At 32.4% G+C, this 19,547-nt stretch overlaps 1 protein-coding gene across 3 annotated transcripts in view; it reads left to right on the forward strand.

Annotated features, from left to right (window-relative positions):
* The window catches only part of LOC129801152 (A disintegrin and metalloproteinase with thrombospondin motifs like), a 94,329-nt gene that overhangs the window by 58,039 nt on the left and 16,743 nt on the right, over positions 1–19,547 (forward strand). For 2 of the 3 annotated variants that reach the window (XM_055845920.1, XM_055845923.1), the window contains exons 8-9: positions 4,501–4,643; positions 9,294–9,346. In XM_055845920.1, the coding sequence (XP_055701895.1) occupies positions 4,501–4,643; positions 9,294–9,346 (196 nt within the window). Of the gene's footprint in view, positions 1–4,500; positions 4,644–9,293; positions 9,347–9,925; positions 9,982–19,547 lie in introns of all 3 variants that reach the window. The other variant, XM_055845922.1, reaches the window with a different exon arrangement.

Raw genomic sequence — 19,547 nt, forward strand, 5'->3', positions numbered from 1 at the left:
TTATCTCGGTAGACTATCAACTCCCAATTAGACTTGCATACCTTTCGCCTTGTAACGATTTTCGAACTGAAAGCTTTTCGATGTTACCTGGCAAATAATCTCAGCTACAATAAGCTTATTTGGTTCTGTCTCTATTTAATTTATTTCAAGTTAATTTTGAGACAAAGTAGATTCGAGTTCAATCCACCTTTCGGAAGGCCTCGACAAATAACAATGGATATACAAAGTATATTGTTGAAATCGAAAATGAAGATTCCGAGATATTGGACATCGAAATTTTAAAATCGATTTTATGATTGATCGCCTAAATGATGAAATGATGAAATTATGTTTTGAAGAATTGTTTCAAAACATTAAAAAAAAGGGTTTCAAAGAATCCTTAATTTGCGACACCGATGATCGAATTTGACTAAAACCACAAGTCGATATCTATTATTGTTCTCTTTCTAGAAGCAATTGTACGATGAATAAACAGACCGGTATACCAATGAACGGACGAACATATAAAAAATCGATTCTTATCGGGCAATCAATTCGTCACCTGACAAAGTATAAGCTTGATCAATTGGAATTACCTTTGACTACGGACCACAAAAGCTGAGATTGTAAAGAATCTTAGCTATAAGAAAAACCACCCGAGCTTCTTGAATGTTGCGTTGTTTTTTCTTCAAGTGTCTGAATACACAAAAAAAACATCCATCCAATATTCAATAGAAAAGCTCGAACATTTGCCGTATTCGTCCAAACTTATTATTCATATTGGTAGTCAATCATTAGTGTTTAATTCACTTTTACTTCAGCCGGTGGCATTTTCAGTTACAAACTGTACTTCATTATTTCTTGTGTCTTGTCATTGAAATCATTGAGCCGCCGTTCATTGCCACTTCCCACTTGAGCACTTTGTACAATATCTTTTATTTTGCTTTGGAATGAATTACACTTTTGCAAATGCCAATTGCCTCTTTTTTTTCGTGTCAAATCCCTAGCTTCTTTTGTGTTGATGATGGCAAAAATTGCGTGTGTCCAAAACGGGGTAAAATGTGCAATTGGGCACAAGAAGCCTAAAGAGGACAATATACAACACCCAGTCGAGATGACATTTTCTACAACTGCCGTAATTTTGGTCAATCAATAATAATTCACAGCTTCTTTCTCAATAACTTGGTGATATTTATTAGTAGCAAGGGGGCTTATAAGTTCGTCAATTGACTGACAATATAAATGTATTCGGTTTTGCGTAACATATCAAGTATATTTATATTTCAATAAAATTAAATGTAAGAAAAAACGCGCGTGATTTAAATGCTAAAAGTAGTATATTATAGTAAAACATTTCAGATCAGTAAAATGCGTAAAATTGACCTGAAATTATTTTAACCTTTTTGAAGACCAGTTGACCACAGATGCACCTCCTAGAAAATATTTTTGACTACTTAGGGAAAACTGGAGCACCACCAAACACTGCGATTTTTTAATCGGATATTCGACTTCAGAGGATAAGACCTATAGGAATTTATAGGCACTGTAGGGATGCTTGTCTACTGAAGGAATGGTCGAGATAGTCCAAGTAGTTTAGAAATAAAAATTAGTGTTTGGTGGTACGCCATGTTTGGTGGTGCCCCAGTTTCCCATAAAGCTTTTTTCTCTAAATAGTCAGAAAAAAAATTTTCTGGTGACCCACTGATCCTCAAAGGATTAAAACGATGAGTGAGACGTCATGATTGCTGATATCTTCTTAATTTGCAATCTGGCAACATTGGAATATTTAACATTTTTAAATTGCTGTTTACTGACCATTTTTATCAATCTACTGCTCAATTTAATGCAGTCATTAATAATGTCCTTAGATTTAGAGGACGAATTCATCAAGATAAGCATCTTAATCGCTAGGTTGAGCATTTCGCAGAGTTTTTTGGCACTGAGTAAACCGGTTCACAATCTATTTGAACCGATTTACAAATTACAATAAAACTTAGTTGTTGGATCATAAATGAGTCATTACCGGTTCATAATTGATTAAAAGCGCTTCAAAATTGTCAGCAATTCCACGACCATTTCTATGAACCCAGCATGACCCTGACATGTTAGGAAATACGTTCTCTAAGGTCTTTCTAACCTTTGATAATTTTTGTTTTGTAAACATGTTTTGGATATTTCAATGAGAGTGAGTGAGATCTAAATCTAGTCATCTCACTCACTCTCACAGAAAATTTTCAAAACATATTTATATACAAAAGTTATTGTGCGCTGGGCATAATGCTTTCATATATGGACGTCTTAAATATTTTATATTCAAAGAACTAAAAAATAAATGAATAAATCTACAGTATGTTTTTGAAGTATCCAGAAAAACATGGTTATAGAGGGAAGTTTGAAGAGCCACCCGCACTTACGGTAAATTAAAAATTCCTTTAGAGAATAAGTAGTCAAAAATCGAGAGCCAGAAATTTTTTTCTCTCTTTTTAGAGAATATCATAACTTCAGATAGCTGTAGGGCAACTTTTTGCATGACCAGCGATCCTACTGTTTTTAAAGGGTTAATGAACATTTTATGACTATCAAATATTATTATATAGTTATTGAACCCGGTTCTAAGTAGTAGCTTAGCTGTCATGCTAAGTGAAACTATTCTGAGTTGACTTAGAAATAATAAGGCCGGCAATGCGTACATGTACACACACATATCAGTCATTGGAAATTACAAAGGGGCTGATTCAGTTCTCAAAAAAATTCTATATTAGAAGCAATTTTCGTCAAAAATTTAGATTTTTAAAAAAAAATTACGTTTCTGCCCACAATGATAGGGGGACGGGGATATTCTTAAAAAAAAGCATTTTTTTTAATTACTCGTATTTAGATGTCCTTAATAAGGCATGTACGTGAACCCGACATATAGATCTAATAGATACTTAAAAAATGCAACATTTTTTTGAAATTTTAATAAAAAAAAATTTATGTCTGTTATTACACTTTTCATTAACTCAATGAGTACTTCATTAATTCATTAACGGAAAATATTATGGAAAATGAGGAACACAAAGGGCTCTTTTGAGCCTAACTGTCCAATATCAGTCGGAAAGTCTTAAAGTCTACAAATCTTATAAAAACACATTTCCATTAACTTAAGAATTTCTAGTAAAACAGTGTAGTAAGCGAATAATAAAAAAAAAACATTATTTAATTAATTAAGAAAATTTTGAAAAATTTGATTTTTGGCAGTAAGACGCTTTTTTTGGAATTTGTCCACCTCTTAAAATGGTTGATTTAAAGTTTTGAGTGACTCTCGAACATCTTTCTCATCTTTCCATCAGCAAAACAAGTATTTCACAATGCAGTATCATCTGCAAACCTTTCATTGCGCACTTCTTAGCTCCGCATGTTCCGGCAAATTAAAATCGTTTTTTATCTATAAACCTCTCCCACTAATTCAATTAAGTGAATGGCAATTTGCGAGAGATTGTGATGCGAAAAACACGAAAAATAAACAATCTGCTGAAAAACTTCTCAAGTGAAGGTGATTTTAACCGATAATAATTTTGCAAATTCCCCTCTCTTGATTAGAAGTATGAGGAAATAGTTGCGATAAACGCACCAATTCAATTTACATTGGAAATCACTGTCTTTTCCATTCAACCTTCCATGTCTCATTGCACGCAATCGATTTGATTGTTGATGTTCTGACAGAAATTGGGCCAAAATGGAGGAAGTTTACAATCAATCAGTAATTTAATTATATATACTTCATGTGCTCAAGTTTGGTCCATTGAATGCATTTATACAATTAATTACCATGAAATGAACAAACCCATTCTCAGATAAATCATATCAAAAAGTCTGGTCATTGCATCCCTTTTTTAATACAATTTCGCAACTTTAAATGCATTTTTCATGTACCAAATTGATACTTTATGCCACTTTCTGACTGAGAAATTTTCAGCATGATACTCAATCTCTGACAACCACCAAACCGTGGAGACAATTTATTGGACAATTGCGGCAGTTGGAAAAGTTAATTTTGCAATAAATGTACCCATTCCATCGATATCTCTCCTTAACATTTTATTGGAGATCATAATAATATAATTATTAATGTTGCGTAGCGTATCACATATCTGTCGAATCATTAAATTCTCTATTTTTTTGTAGATTATTTTTTTCATATTTTTTTTTGCAAAGGTATCCAATCGCGAATTTATTATGAAACTTTATTTAAAAAAAAGTCAAATAAAGTTAAATGTGTTAAAAATAAAATATTTGTCAAATCAATAAATTTTTCGAAATATTTCTTTCTATTCTTCTTATGCGACAGTTGAGAAAATTTTCGCAAGATTCAGTCGCAATTTTTTGTAAATTTAAAAATTCTATAACAGAAATTTGCAACGCGTGAAGAAAAAGTAAATTATTTGGAATTATGTTAGTCATTCTTAATGTGTTTTAGAATAAAATTATTCAAGGAAGTATCATCAATTAATTTCCAAATGGATGTTCTTCTCCTTGCAGGGACGAGATGCCACGCCATATTTAGAAAGAAATCGTGTTGGACGTGATGCCATCGATTCTGCTGCAGCGCTTACGGACATGGGAAAGTATCTGTTCCGGGAACGACGACTACCAGTTTATGACATCGCTGTGGCAATTACAAAGTAATTCATATGACAATTCACAAGTCAATTTCCCAATATTTCATTTCAGGCGACACCCCAGAAAAACATAATCAAACAAAAATATTCCATCGGGTTTAGTTTAATGTTTATAATAGGCACACATTTCAGTTTGGGATTCCCTGCGGAGCCACTAACTTCATCAAAAGAAGTGAATGACATCGATGACGATGTGACTTAACCACAAATCAACCTTATTTGAATGTTACACAACACAGTAAATCTTCTTCCTCATGATCATCCATCAACAACTATTTTTTTGTGTCCTCATTGCGGATATTTGCAAAAACATCATCCCTTCACACTCATTTTCAAACCCAACAAACAATATTAATTATTCAGAATAATTACATATATAATGTACTAAAAAAAAACTCGTACTCAAGTTCAGTGATCGCCAACCTAAAATTTGCACTTCTGAATTATGCAATTTTTGGTTTTAGAAAAAAATGTGATTTATGCAGATTTGTATAGGAAAGGAATGAGATTACTCACAGAGATTGCGTATTTTATTGAACGTATTTAAACGACAATTTAAATTCATTGATTTTTAATAGATGCGCAGTACCATCATTAATAATATTTAATTTGCAGTACTCCCTATTGAGACATTTTAATAAATATGGATAAACATCAAATTAATAGAATAAAATTACTTTTATTTATAAAATATACAATCACTGAGAATCTTGATAGTCAAGTGTAATTTCAATTGTATTTTATTTTCTTACACTAGAATTGATAGCTTAATTTATTTTATTTTATATACAAGAAGATGAGATAAGGATCAGGTTTCAATAAACGTTTTTTTTTCAATTTCTAAAAACATAAATTAAAAATTGATATGACTCAATACAAGTAATGCAGGGAATTGTTATAAATATTGACTTTATCACGGTTTATTAATCAAAGAGAGTATTAGTACATTTCATTTTTTTATTAGAGCAAACCCAAAAAAATCTAAATAAGCATTTTACTGAAGTGAAATTAAAGAATGGAATAGTATCAATTAACACTTTGAATCCTTAAACCCCATATAGGTATCGTCCTTTGAAGTGTAATATCCAGTTTTTAAAAAATCGAATTGTTTACAACTACCCCGTGTTTACTACTATCCCGTTCTCACTAAGGCCCAGAAAAAACCTCAAATAAGTGCCGTACCATTAACTGAAGAAAAAAACGAAAATTCGATAAACGGTGAGCAAAATAAGGTAATCTGGTAATCGAGAATTTGCGTAAGAATTGCAATGAAAATGCGTAAATTAACGAAATACGGTGAGAATCTTACTGTCAATGTGATTCTGCCCTAAATCTATTCGTAACGTGTTTAAATATGAATAAAAATATAAACATTTCTTTGGGTAGTATTTCGGCCACTTTGAGTGGAATTCCGGCCGCCTTGCTTGTGACCACCTTGTGTAAAACAATGAATAGAAAAGTTCAAAGCGTCGTATCGAACGAGTTTAATTATTAGTTTAATACATTTAGACGACCTAGAGCCGTAAGATTTTCCGTGTAATTGATCCTGAAAAGATCTAAAGGGTTCACCTTGGCACCCTAAATTTACGTGCAGATTCTATAATTTTGATTAATTTAGTTGCTTGGCCGAAGTTGCACTCAAAGTGGCCAAAATTCAAAGCTGCCCAAAATTTGGGACACTTACCCTTAAAGTTAAAAATCCTTAATAATAATATTCATTTAAATATTAAATAGGGGAAAGTCGTCTGCCTTCAAACGAAAAATGGAGTTCCAAATTTAAGATTTTTTTCTGAAGAATCCACAAAATGGATTTTATTTTCTACTACACAAAAAAATTCTCTTGTTCATTCAGCGTATATGCTTACCTCATTTAGCACTTACAAGTCCTCAGTTTTTCCTTCTGAGAAAATTAAAAAAGTGATGTCGATTTGTATGAAGGCAGCTGGCATAGTCTGCCTTCAAACGCGAGGCAGCTGCCTTTCAATGTTTTTTTTCACTGAGAATATTGAATCAATAAAACTAAATGGGCTATAAATGAATAGGTTGAAGCCTAACGCACTCACTAAAATCATCACTGCAGTCAAAAGACATTACACAATAACTTTTCTTCACATTTTTCTGAAGCACTGTTTTGCACATGAAAATTTGGAAGAAGAAGCCATTGAAGTTGAAAATTGTCAACTTGAAACATCCCGGCCGGAGCAAGATAGCAGGTTATAAGTATTTGTATGACGTTCGTCAGAGAAAAGTAGGAGTTCGATTTCACATGTTTTGATGTATGGAAAGATAGGATTTAAAGGCACACGACATTAGCATTTAAAGGCTGCTGCAGGGTGATATTTGCAAATTTTTGCCACCCACAAAAATTGTGTCATCTGAACCAAAATGTATTAACAGAAATATTAAGCCTGATTAACCTTCTATGTGTCACAATGGAAGATTTATTTGTAAAATGATTTTTACTATGAAAAATAACATGATTTGTGGAACATCAAAATTACAGTTTAGAGCTCATTTTCATTTTTTTTTTTTTTGATCTAGCATCTAGGTAATAGGAGCTAGGCTCTCCATTTTTTGATGATTTGTGAGGATGATGGATATCTACCTAATAGTTAATAGAATATAATTTATGCTTTTGAGAACAACGAAAAAATCGCAACATTTGAAGGCTGCTGCATTTAAAGGCAGACGACTTTCCCCTAATGAAAAAATTACAAAAGCGATTTTTATATCGGAAGAATTATCCCATTCCCTCAATCAGGGATTTTTTCGACCTTTAATTGAATCTAACTTGATAAAGATTGACTGAAGATTAAAGTTAGAAGATATGACTGAAGGATCATTGTCAAAGATGAAAGATATGTTGACCTAAACAATTTTAAAATTTTATTGAAAAATAAGCAGTTCCATCCGTTCTAGAAATAAACTAAAAAAAAACATACACTTAGAAAAATAATCGAGTAAAACTTACTCGAATCGATGTTAAATTAACTCTTTTTCGTTGTGATTTTCGATTAACTATATTTTATAGTTGATTTTACTTCTATTTAGGTGTAATATTCGGAAGAGTTGTTTTAACCTTTTTGTCCTAAAATTTACATGACAAAAGAATGTAAAAAACTCTTTTTAAGAGTTAAAATAACTCGTTTCAAGCATTAAAAAATATCTTTTTTTTGAGTTAATATCTCTTTCAAATCCCAAAATGGATAGATTTTGCAATTTTATTTTTTGTGTAATTTTTAATTTTTTTTTCCTTATAATTATTTTCTTGACCTCAAATTCTTTATATTCCGAGCGAAATGTCTTCATGAAACACTGTTAGACATATTTCTAGTTGATGTTCCATATGAACTTTGTCACACGAAAATCTTCTTGACTGAAGTATATTCTTAAAACGAAAGCATTTAAGCATATACTTCAGTCAAGATGAAATTTTATATCGAAAAAGAGTAATAATTACATCGATATCCGACGAATTAATTCAACTCCCACGAAGTGTTCTTTCAACTCTATTTACTAAAATTTACAACGAAAAAGAGTAACAATTACATCGATATTCTACGTGTTAATTCAACTCGGAGATACAGTTGTTTCAATTCTACAGTTTTTTTTAGTGTAGGGTAAAGTGATATAATTTGGAATTAGTGTTACAAGTTGGACAATTCGCCGAGTTGGACATGGCTTATTTCTTGATAAATACATTACAAAATTTGTTTTTAAGCACAAGGGACCAAATTATAAAACTAAAGCATTGAAAATATACAAATAAAAGTGAAGTACTAAATTTATTAAGACAAAAAGCCCTGTCCAAATTGTACCATTGTCCAACTTGTACCACTGTCCAACTTGTACCATTTTACCCTAGCTAGGGGGAAGTGGCGCGCCTTTTAATTTGGAGTATATTTGAAATTACACATTTTTCTCTTATTTAAAAAACAGAGATTTATTTTAATGTAATTTAGTTTCATAATTGATTTGTGGAGCTAAATTATATGACGGTAATATTCACTTCTATTTGAAAATAGGAGAAAAATGCTCAATTTTAAAGCTGTCCCAATTCAAAGGTGCCCTACTTCTCCCTAGTCTAAGAAGAACTGAAGCAGTGGGAAGTATACCTTCAGAAAATAGATTTTTATGGGGAGCCACTAAATGCTGAAAATCGATATGTATAACCGTTTGAGCTTCATAAGAAATTAAATACAGAACATTTGGATTACGTAAATTGCTCTTCCTCTTTCACTTTGAACAAAAAAAAATGAAATTGAAAGAAAACAATAAGTGTTATAGTACCAAAATGAAGAAAGTAATCTCTAGAAGTGTCAATGTACTTTATTCCGGTTTTACACGGTTGATGATCACTGAACCATGTTTTAAAAAGTATGAACTATTACAGAACACAACACTTTCTCAAAATAAACATCAAATGACCTCAAACCTTTCACACTCATTGATAGACAAAAAAAGATGAACGTCTTATGCAAGGTTTAAGCATAAAAAATGACAGAAGATCTCAATATTTTGACAAGAACTGAGGCAGTAAAAAATCTGCACATTTAAGTAGTGATGTAAAATTTTAAAGTTTACGAGTTCAAATTTCATCTCGTCCATTTTTTTTACTTCCACCATGTCTAATTATATTTTTCCACCATACAGGTATGATATGTGCCGCAGAAGAAAAGGCGGTAGATGCACCAAAGGCACAGCGGGTAAAGACACTTAAAAAAAGAACATGGCAAATGTATTGATTTGTTGGGAACCAGCAAGATGATCTCAGCATTATCCATTTAATAATTCCCCCCTCCGCAAAATTGTACATACGTTTTGTATTGTTCGCATTCTCATAACCTCATCCATCCTTAATTGACAAAGCAGAGACATTTGGTGTACCAAAAGCGCAGGGTTTACAGAGCTTTATGAAGAGCTTTTGACTGCGCAAGGTTCATGTTTGGATGTTATGTTTATTTATTTTTTTCTAAATTTTTTTAAAGGCCATAAACGGAATACTAACACATATTTAAAAATATAATCCAAAAGAGGATTTTCAAAATGAGAAAATCTTATACAGGTCACTCAAATTGAGCAAAAGATCTATGAAGAAAATAATTCTTTTGCAGCCATACTTGACACGAGAAAATGACAATTCACGACAATCGTCGGCATTTCCCGTTGTTGCCAGCACAAACAAAATATTCCAACCATCTATCATACGATGATGATAATAATGAATACGAAGACCTTCATTGTGAAATTCACCAATTTATTTTATGTAAATTATTCATTCACAGACTTGATATGTGCAGAAGGCAATACGCGAATGACGTATGCAATCGCGGTACTGCAGGTAATAAAGCATCTCCACATCTTGCCAATTTCTGTGTGAGCTTTTTCCTGTATTTTACTCTCCTCCCTTGTATTTTTTCTGTATTTTATTTTTATTCTTTCCACTGTGCAAAATCACACATCCTTACTGCAAATATTTCTATCATGTTGAGGGGTATATAACTCTACAAACGATCTGAGTATTTGTAAATCATTTTCAAGAGGCTTTTCATACACATAAAAAATAATAATAAATAAATGAAAAGTAAAATTTGTTTTTATTAAAAAAAAATACTCGGTATATTGAATCTTTTGATTAAGTAATTTTCGCTATTTTTCCGAAATATGTAGCTTAATGCCCAACGCACAATAACTTTTGTTTAGTAAACATGTTTTTGACATTTCAATGAGAGTGAGTGAGATCTAGATCTAGTCATCTCCCTCACACTTATGCCCAACGCACAATAACTTTTGTTTAGTAAACATGTTTTTGATATTTCAATGAGAGTGAGTGAGATCTAGATCTAGTCATCTCGCTCATTCTCATCGGAAATTTTGAAAACATGTTTACAAACAAAAGTTATTCTGCGCTGGTCATTATAGAAAATTTTGAAAACATGTTTACAAACAAAAGTTATTGTGCGTTGCGCATAATGCCCAGCGCACAATAACTTTTGTTTATAAACATGTTTTCAAAATTTGGTATGGGAGTGAGCGAGATGACTAGATCTAGATTTCATTGACTCTCACTGAAATATCAATAACATGTTTACAAAACAAAAGTTATTGTGAGTTGGGCATAATTCCCAACGCACAATAACTTTTGTTTGTAAACATATTTTCAAAATTTTTTATAAGAGTGAGGCAGATGACTAGATCTAGATCTAACTCACTCTCATTGAAATGTCAAAGACATGTTTACAAAACAAAAGTTATTGTGCGCTAAGCATAATATTTCCATGAGTAATATTAAGCTCCAATAGAAAGCTTTTATATAAATATTTATATAATTAACGATCTGTCCTTATTTTAATTTGAGAACTAATAAATGCGCTAATCCTGATTTCGTAATTGTTTAAATTAATTTTTTTATCAAAAAAATAAATTAAAACTAGGATTTTATATCAAGATAATAAAAGTGTGTTTAGATATCCACAAAGTACATAAAATATTTCAAGGGTAGGCAAGAGCCGTTTAAAACCGAATAAAGATCAAAATAAGTTTATCCTGGTACCCTTTGATCATTGACGTACAATTTTCATTTGACGTTTGTTCGATTTCAAACGGTTTTAATGCTTACCTCTGAAATATTTATTCCTAAGTTCAAATTCATACGAGAAATCAAACTAAATTTACTGACTGATTAATTTATTTAATATAATTAATTAGGATGAAACTATCGATTGATTACATATTGAAATTACCCCATTACACTATATTCTATTAATCCGAGACACCTTTCCCTCTTATAAAGAGGGAGGCAAAATTTTCTTTATAATATTTATGAAACAGACTGCAACCAGGAAAATTTTTCACCGGTTACGATGGTGAAGTTAATCTCTGATGTACCTAAACCAGTTTCAATCAATTTTTTTATTAGGGGTCTATCTGGAAGATGATTGCCCTGCAATCAAATTTTAAATAAATATGTACTCCCTCTAGTGAGGAGAGTATGTAATTCTTTAAGGGCATAAAAACGAATGAGTTATATACCCCCTAACAAGCAACAATAGCCAGAGGAAATTGGATCAAATTCTGCAAAAGAAAAACACTTGTTCACAAACCACCAAAGAATCACCAATAAATTGAGTGAATGCTTGAACTTTGGGGTCTTTAAACCCCAAAATCACCGTGTTTTGTTTGCTATCTGAATGGATTTTTATTGTAAGAACAATGAAAAAAGGAAGACTGAAAAACTGCACATCAATTTACACCAGCAAGCAAGAAGATCTTTCCTGTACAGATGTAATTTATTATTACATTTTTCACCTTACACCTTTTCCCAAAGCAAAAAAACAAGCAATATTTAGCACGTGTTTATGTAAATTTTTTTTCCCTGGTACATGAAATATCTTTACTCTTCTTCACATCTTCACCAACACAGACACTCCCCATCATCTCTGCCAGCAGCTCAATGAGATACAAGAAACATAAATCAATGATGTTATATTACCTCACAATGTGTAACTTCGTTTACTACGGTGAATCAATCACGTAAGAAATTCCGTAGTATAACGAATACGTCAGAGGGATTACAATTAGTGGTTACATTTAGTGATCTTTCATTCTATTGTTGTGCACAATCCATCAAAAATCTGTGAACAGACACAGACGCCTTAACAACTTTAAAATCGAAAAAAATGAATAACATTCTTTGCAGACAATTTAAGCTTGGAAAAAAGAATAAAAAGTTGTTCAATTCCTTTGTTGAAACTTTAATGAAAAAACATCGTAACTCAACATTGAATCTGACATATTCAGCCAGTAAAATTAAGCTTAAAATTACAGTTGACAAAGTCTTATAACTTTTTTTACTCGATCTTGTAAGTCTCATACGGAATAGAAATATAAATTTGCAGATTGAGAGAAATGGGATTATTTTAAGGACTTCGGCCTGATGGGATTTAGCACAAATTAATTATAATTAAGAATTATTCGATATAAGAGATGACACAGCGTGCAAGCTTTGCGGGATGCTCGAACTCACGAGTTAGAACTTTCCTTGAATCATCTTTCCGTATGGTTATTTGGTGGAGACCGGTTTTGCTGCCGGTATAAAGAAATTGATTTATAAATAAGAAAACTATTCCGAAATTGAAAATTGGTTAAGAAGCGCGTATAGGAAAGTCTGGGGCAAAATTAGCCAGTTATAGATTCAAACTATAATATTGATTCAATATTGAGCAAACTACTATTTATTCAGAGTAATTACCTTGCTTCCTATCCATTGAAATATTTATCAGCTTAAATTAAACTTTCAAATTAAAAGCGAAAAAAATTTCATTTGCTGACTAATTCTTTCCCGGTCTCCCCTTTCAATATTGTATTATTAATAAGAATGCGGTCGGATTGGGAATTTCAAGATCTTTCCAAAAAATCAGATTTAAATAATTGCGCTGAAAATTGAACCTTCTAGAGGGATTGACATTTGACTCTCGAAAATTCAAAGTTAAAAATTTTCCGGTTTTTAGTATCTATGGACAAAATATCCGACTAGTCTATTTTCATAAAATATCTAAAAACTAAGGAAATCGCAAGAGTAAATTTAGAAATATACAAAAGAAACATGAGGGATGAGGACAAAAATCAAAAAAAAAAATTTCAAGAGATAAATGTTTTTTGTGGGGTCACGGAAGTCCGGAATTGAATATATTTTACCATTTAAGCTGCAGATCAGTGTTAAGCTGAAAAAGAGAATTACTGCTCTCTTAATGTCTCTACACACTAGGAGCATATTAGGTGAGATTCTTAACAATCTCACCTACTATAATCCTAACAAAATTTCATGTCGTCCGATCGACCTCAAACTTGGCCAAAATGTGTTTCAGCACTTCCTGATCACGAATATATATGTGGCTATTTTACGTTCCCGGCCGGCCGGCCGGCCGCTCTTTGGAGCTTAATAGCTCCTAAACTAAAAAAGATATCGACTTGCGGTTTTCGGCAAAGGTTATATATCGGGTGAAAATTGCAACTTGGTGCATTGACCCCCCACCCCCCACCCCTCCTTCAGCCATTTTGAAGACCCCCCTTTTTTTGTTTTCTCAATAGCTCAGCCCCTATGGCATCGAGCGGGCTCAAATTTTAGTATGTTATAGCTGGGCCTTAGAGCTTTCCATCAATACCAAACTTAAGGTCCCCCAACCCCCCTGACCCGAGCTATAAGGGTCCAAAAAAAATTTCTTAAAATGGCCATAACTCCGGTTCTAATTGTCAGAATTTAAAAAGTGAGGGCTTTTTGGAAAGCTCTCGTGAAATGCCACTTCCCCTTCTAACATCGCAAGTTCATAAAACCACCGCTAGGGGCGCTATTATTAAAAAGAAAATTTTTAAATCTTATAAGTTAAATAACTCAAAAATTCCATTGTGCATCGGGCTGAAAATTTAGTATGTTGTAGCCGTTGATTATACCTATCAAACAAAAAAAACCTTAAGTCGATCCATAACCCCTGACCCGAGCTATAAGGGGTCAAAGTTCGAACATTGACCGGCCTCTATCTCCGGTTCTAACTAACATGGCGACCTAAATTTTACCTTTTTGGTTTCGTCTTGATGAGCACTTTCAGATGGAAGTTCAAAAAGTCCCCATAGGTGGCGCTGCGATAGCGTCAAAATTCATCGAAATTCAAACTAATTTTTCTCAATAACGGCATTGTGCAAGTTAATGAAATTTTAGTATGTTGTAGTCCAGTCTAGGACGTTTCCAAAATGGTGCGTATGTGCGCTGTGGTTAAAACAGAACCGGAGATATGAGGGGTCAAAGTTCACAAAATTCAAAAAATCATATCTCCGGTTCTATGTGACCGATTTTGATGAATGAGGGCTTAAACGAAAGATCTCACCAAATGCTACAACTTTCTAGAATATTTGAACTTCGTGAGACCAACACCAGGGGCGCCACAGTCGAAAAACCAATTTCAATATCACATAACCTCAATTATCTCGACTGTTGCTGAACCGATTTTGATGATTACTTCAACATAATTGTAGAGGACATTTGTCTCTACATTTCGTCCATACATCATTTTCCACTCAGACTACGCTATCACTCCGATTTTGCCGTTTAAGTGTGAAAAAATTGATTTTTCCCATAATAACGCTTTGAAATCACTCAGATGCCAATTTGACTGCCTCTACTCCACCAAGACACTTAAAATAGGGTTTTAAATGGAAAGTCCCGCAAAATACAACAATTCTTTAATATAGTTGAAGTTCAACAAATGACTACTTGGGGAACTCTGGATGAAAAAACGAGTTAAGAAACAAAAAACCTCGCTTATCTTGGCTTCTGAGTAATCGATGAGATCATGTTCTATGGGAAAATTATAGAGAACATTCTGGTCTACATTTCACCCATATATTACTTTTGTGCCAGTTCATCCAAATCCTTGATATTTTGGTTTAAATACAAAATTTGTATAATTTCACGAATTTGATTCAAGATAACTGAATGGCGTCTCCCAACTTCAGCTCCAAATCGAATTTGCATGCACTCCGAGTTAGCTCACGTTAAGAATCTCACCTACATAAGCCGGTTAGGATTATCTGTCCCTTTTAAATGCTTTCTTTAAAGCAAATTTTCCCTATTATAGTAAGGTAGAAACGTCAATTAGCTGAGATTCTCTATTTTTTAAGGTAGTTTTTGACGAAAATTGCTTGAAAGGCTTCAAGTGTGCAGATGCCATTATAGTTTGAGGTTTGAGCAGTAAAAAAATCAAAAAAGTCTGACAGTCAACTGGAAATTGAAATTTTGTATCAAATTTTGTTCTATTTTGATTCTATATTTCACATTGTTTTATACGGGACGGTTTGTAATTATGATTATGAACCGGTACTAGCAAAGAAAGTGAAAGGCCGGATCTTGTAAGAATTCAAACACCGTTTTTCTTGTAAAACCAGTCTTCACCGCTTTTTTTTTTTCAAATGAATGTTGATAATCCTTAGCAGGTACGACATGACAATATCTGAGTATTTGGAATTCGAAGTAACATATTTGATTTATTAACTGAATTTAGGACATAAGAGTCAAATAAACCGGGTAAGCAAGAGATTGTTTTAGCCATGTGGCTTAACTACTATAATTACTTATTACGCAAGATTTTTGGGAAAATTTTGACTTAGCATTGGATATTATGGACAAATACTCCATTAGATTTTTTAATTTATTAGTTAATATTGTTAATTAAATGAAATCGACTTGTCCGAATATAAGTCGAATAAGTCGATTTTCTGAAAAATTCCTTTCACTTTTCGGGTACTCCATGATCTTCCCTATGAATATTATAGGGGAAAGTGCCCTGCCCATGCTTTGCACGGCCCCAAGCATTATAATAACAATTTTTTTTCTGTTTCTCAATAAATGTGACTCCGCAATATAATTTAAAAACAGGACACTTTCTCCTAGTTATTAAAATTTGGGTGCGATGACTCATATTTTTTGAAAAACATAGGAAAAATTTAATCATTTTAAAGCTTGAGACCGTGCAAAGCATGGGCACTTTCCTCTCTCGGAAAGTTAATTATTTCCAAAGTTATAGAGATTTAAATCTCAAAAATTCTATACTCAGCATAAACTGTAAAGTTGATCAATCGCGACTTATTCGTTGTATATCGGTCAAGATCTGATTTTATGGTTAAGTATATAAGGCATTTCCCGAAAGCTACAAAGCGATATCCAACATCTTCACTCGTTATTTCCCCAGAATCAGAAAGACAGCGGAAATCGTGGGAATGATTGATTTTTTCCGTATATTGAAAATGATCAGTATTATAGTTTTTATACAAATTACCAATCAAATTAATGAATGACAGTTTTATTTCATTCCAAATTTCTATGAGGGTAATTTTCTAAGTTGTACAGTGCTCAAAGTCGGACACACCGAAAGTCGGACTATTCAATGCGGCTTCAGCATACACACACCGCCTTTCTTCATTTCGACTTGTCAAAATATAAGTCGAATAAGTCGATTTTTTTTGCAAAATTCGCTTTTTGACTTTTCGGGTACTCCTTGACAACCTCTACCTTCCCTGTAAATATTATACTGGAAAGTTAATTATTCCCAAAGTTATAGGGTTTTCTAATCTTAATAATCCTATACTCAGCATGTAAAATCTCAGCTTGAAATCGATCTCCTGCAAAGTTTGCCATTCCCGACTTATGCGTTTTATATTCTGAGCCGTCGAATTTATCCTATGGTCTCTTCTCTACACATTGTCGAAAATTTTCGTCAAATTAGAGCATTTTGAAGTAAATGGCTAGCAAAATTTGCGTAAATCGCATCAAAACGCTAAATTTTGACAAAAATTTCTCAAAAATGAATAGAGGATGTTAAATCAAACCTTATTTGCATAAAAATTAGTAAACTAACAAAACTATTCATTGTACATGTCATGGCATCATGACATAGAATGACGCCATTGTAAACAGAGAGTTCTTTCCTTAAGCGTCTGCCACAAGTCTGGAGAACACTCTTAAGAAGTGTAATTGATAGTCCGACGATTAAAAGTCTGGGAGGAAGAGTAATAAATTTCTTCATCTCTTTATGATCTCTCAGCAGATAAACAACTAAGGGTAATTAAACATCACTGACTTGGTTTCCCGACTGTGTCTCAATTGTAATTACATGTATCTCTAATTCACTGTAAATACTATATTTTGATGAAGATGTCGAACGTTAGTCATTCATGGGACTATAATTTCCCAATAAATTGCTGTCAATAAGAAATGTTGTGACGGCATGAAGAATGAATTATCATGTGCTTTGACGAAATGATGGGGAGCTGTTATTTTGGCGTCCGACACTTTTAATTGCAAATAAATGTGTTTACGTGAGATTTCAGGGTGAAGAGAGAAAAATACACCATTTACATCATAATAAATTGAAGAAACATTTTTGCCAGCATAATTCGCACAATTAATTGAAATTATGCACTTGTGAAGTGTTAGGAAAAAAAATCTGTGAGAAAAATAATTACGAAATATCTGGAATTGTAATAGCAATTGTTCCTCTCAATTTCTCAAATACCGCAACCAAGTTTTATTTCCTCAATGCGCGAATGTTTAAAAGATCGATTGAAAATAATGTAAAGAGATTGAAGGAAATGTGATTTGCATTTTTCATTTTTCTCCCTTCTCCTTCGCTCTGCATTTTTATTTTTCTCTATATATTTTCCCTTTTCAACAAAAATATTTTATTTTATGCAAGAGGAAAGAATCTACATACGGAAATTCACAAACCTCTTATAACTTCTCTCTAAAAATATAAAATATATTCTTCTGCACACAAAAGTGATAGTATTACAAAAGTCATTTTTCATATTGAGAAGGAAAAGTCAGAGAAACGACTTCCTTCGAAAAGCATTTCAATGCCACTTCATAAATCTTAAAACTCTATATGCCACTATCACCTGTTTCTTCTCCTCAAATTTCCCCGCAATTCTTATGCAAAATGTGAATATTATTATCACTTCTAAATCACTTTTTTACTTACCCTTTTTTATGTATTCTACGACCTGTATCTGATTCAAAATTTCTCTTTTATTTTAATTCATTTAGCATTATTTTTGGTAGCCCAATAACTTGATTAGAATATCAGAACTAATACAGAAATTAAATAATTTTCTATTTAATCTCTTTTAATTTTTAATATTGCCTCATAAATGAGCCTTTCCAGAGAATTTGGTAAGTTTTTCTCAATGAATCCTGTTTTCTTTTAATTCAGTATGAGTATTAAAACTTTGTGAGGGTGTTTGGTGATGGTTTAGCTTAAGTTTTCTTATTTAAGGATAAAGGAAATTTAATCTTAAATTTACTTTTGGATCTGAAAAGTTATTAAGGAAAATAATTACTATCTTTAAAATTATTAAATATCATATTCTCAAAGTGTTATGTGAGCATAAGGCTGGAGATAATGACCCCAAATCGCGAGTCTGCAATTTTAAATTCTTTTAAAATTAATGGGTCATAAATCACTCATTTTTTATTTTTTCAAGGTATTCTTTTACATAATTTTTCATGCTTAAACAAATTCGGACCAGCTCTAATAGCTGCAGCAGCAGATAAAACATGGTGAATATTTTTGCTAAGAACTTTTTTGATAAACGGCGAATTAAGTAATTATCTAAAATAATCTCCAAAAAATTAATTTAAAAAAAACACTATAAATTTCACAAAAGCAAGCTTTCTAATTGTAGTGGCTCCGCTACACCTTTTAGATCAGGAAAATTTCATGAAGTCGAAATTGGAATCCCTTTCTTTCTCACATGCTTTGCATATGTCTATCTCATTCTCTCGCACTCTTCTTCTTCTTTTAAACATAATACCAAATTCAATTTAGCTCAACCGAATTTGGTATGCGAAAGAATGAGATAGCCATATGCGAAACATGTAAGGGATGCGAATTTCGACTTCATGAAATTTTCCTTATCTTAAAGGTGTTCCGGAGTCATTAAGAAAACTTTGACTAAATATCCTAAGTACAAAGAGTTTTTCACAATTTTTAAATGAAGAAAATAATTTGGAAATTTGTTTTGGAATAGTAACACCACTAGGTCCCCTATATTTAGTCAATAGCTTGAGATCTGCAAAAATATCTTAGATTCCTACAAACCTAGAAAATTTAGAAATCGAGAAAAAAATTGAGCTTAATGCCTCCGGCACATATTTTCGATCAAGTAAATCTTCAGGATAAAATCGTGCTTCCGGTGAGCATCGGTGAGGTGGTTTAATCCAAAATTAAAACACTCAAGGTTCCAGGGCTTTCGACACTGTATCGTATCTTCTTCGGTGGCTGTTTGAAGGAATTTTTATTTGAAATTTAACGAATTTTTCAATTTTCTGGAACCTTGAATGTTTTAATTTTGGATTAA

The sequence above is a fragment of the Phlebotomus papatasi genome, chromosome 2 (assembly GCF_024763615.1).
Source record: "Phlebotomus papatasi isolate M1 chromosome 2, Ppap_2.1, whole genome shotgun sequence".
Lineage (NCBI taxonomy): Eukaryota > Metazoa > Arthropoda > Insecta > Diptera > Psychodidae > Phlebotomus > Phlebotomus papatasi.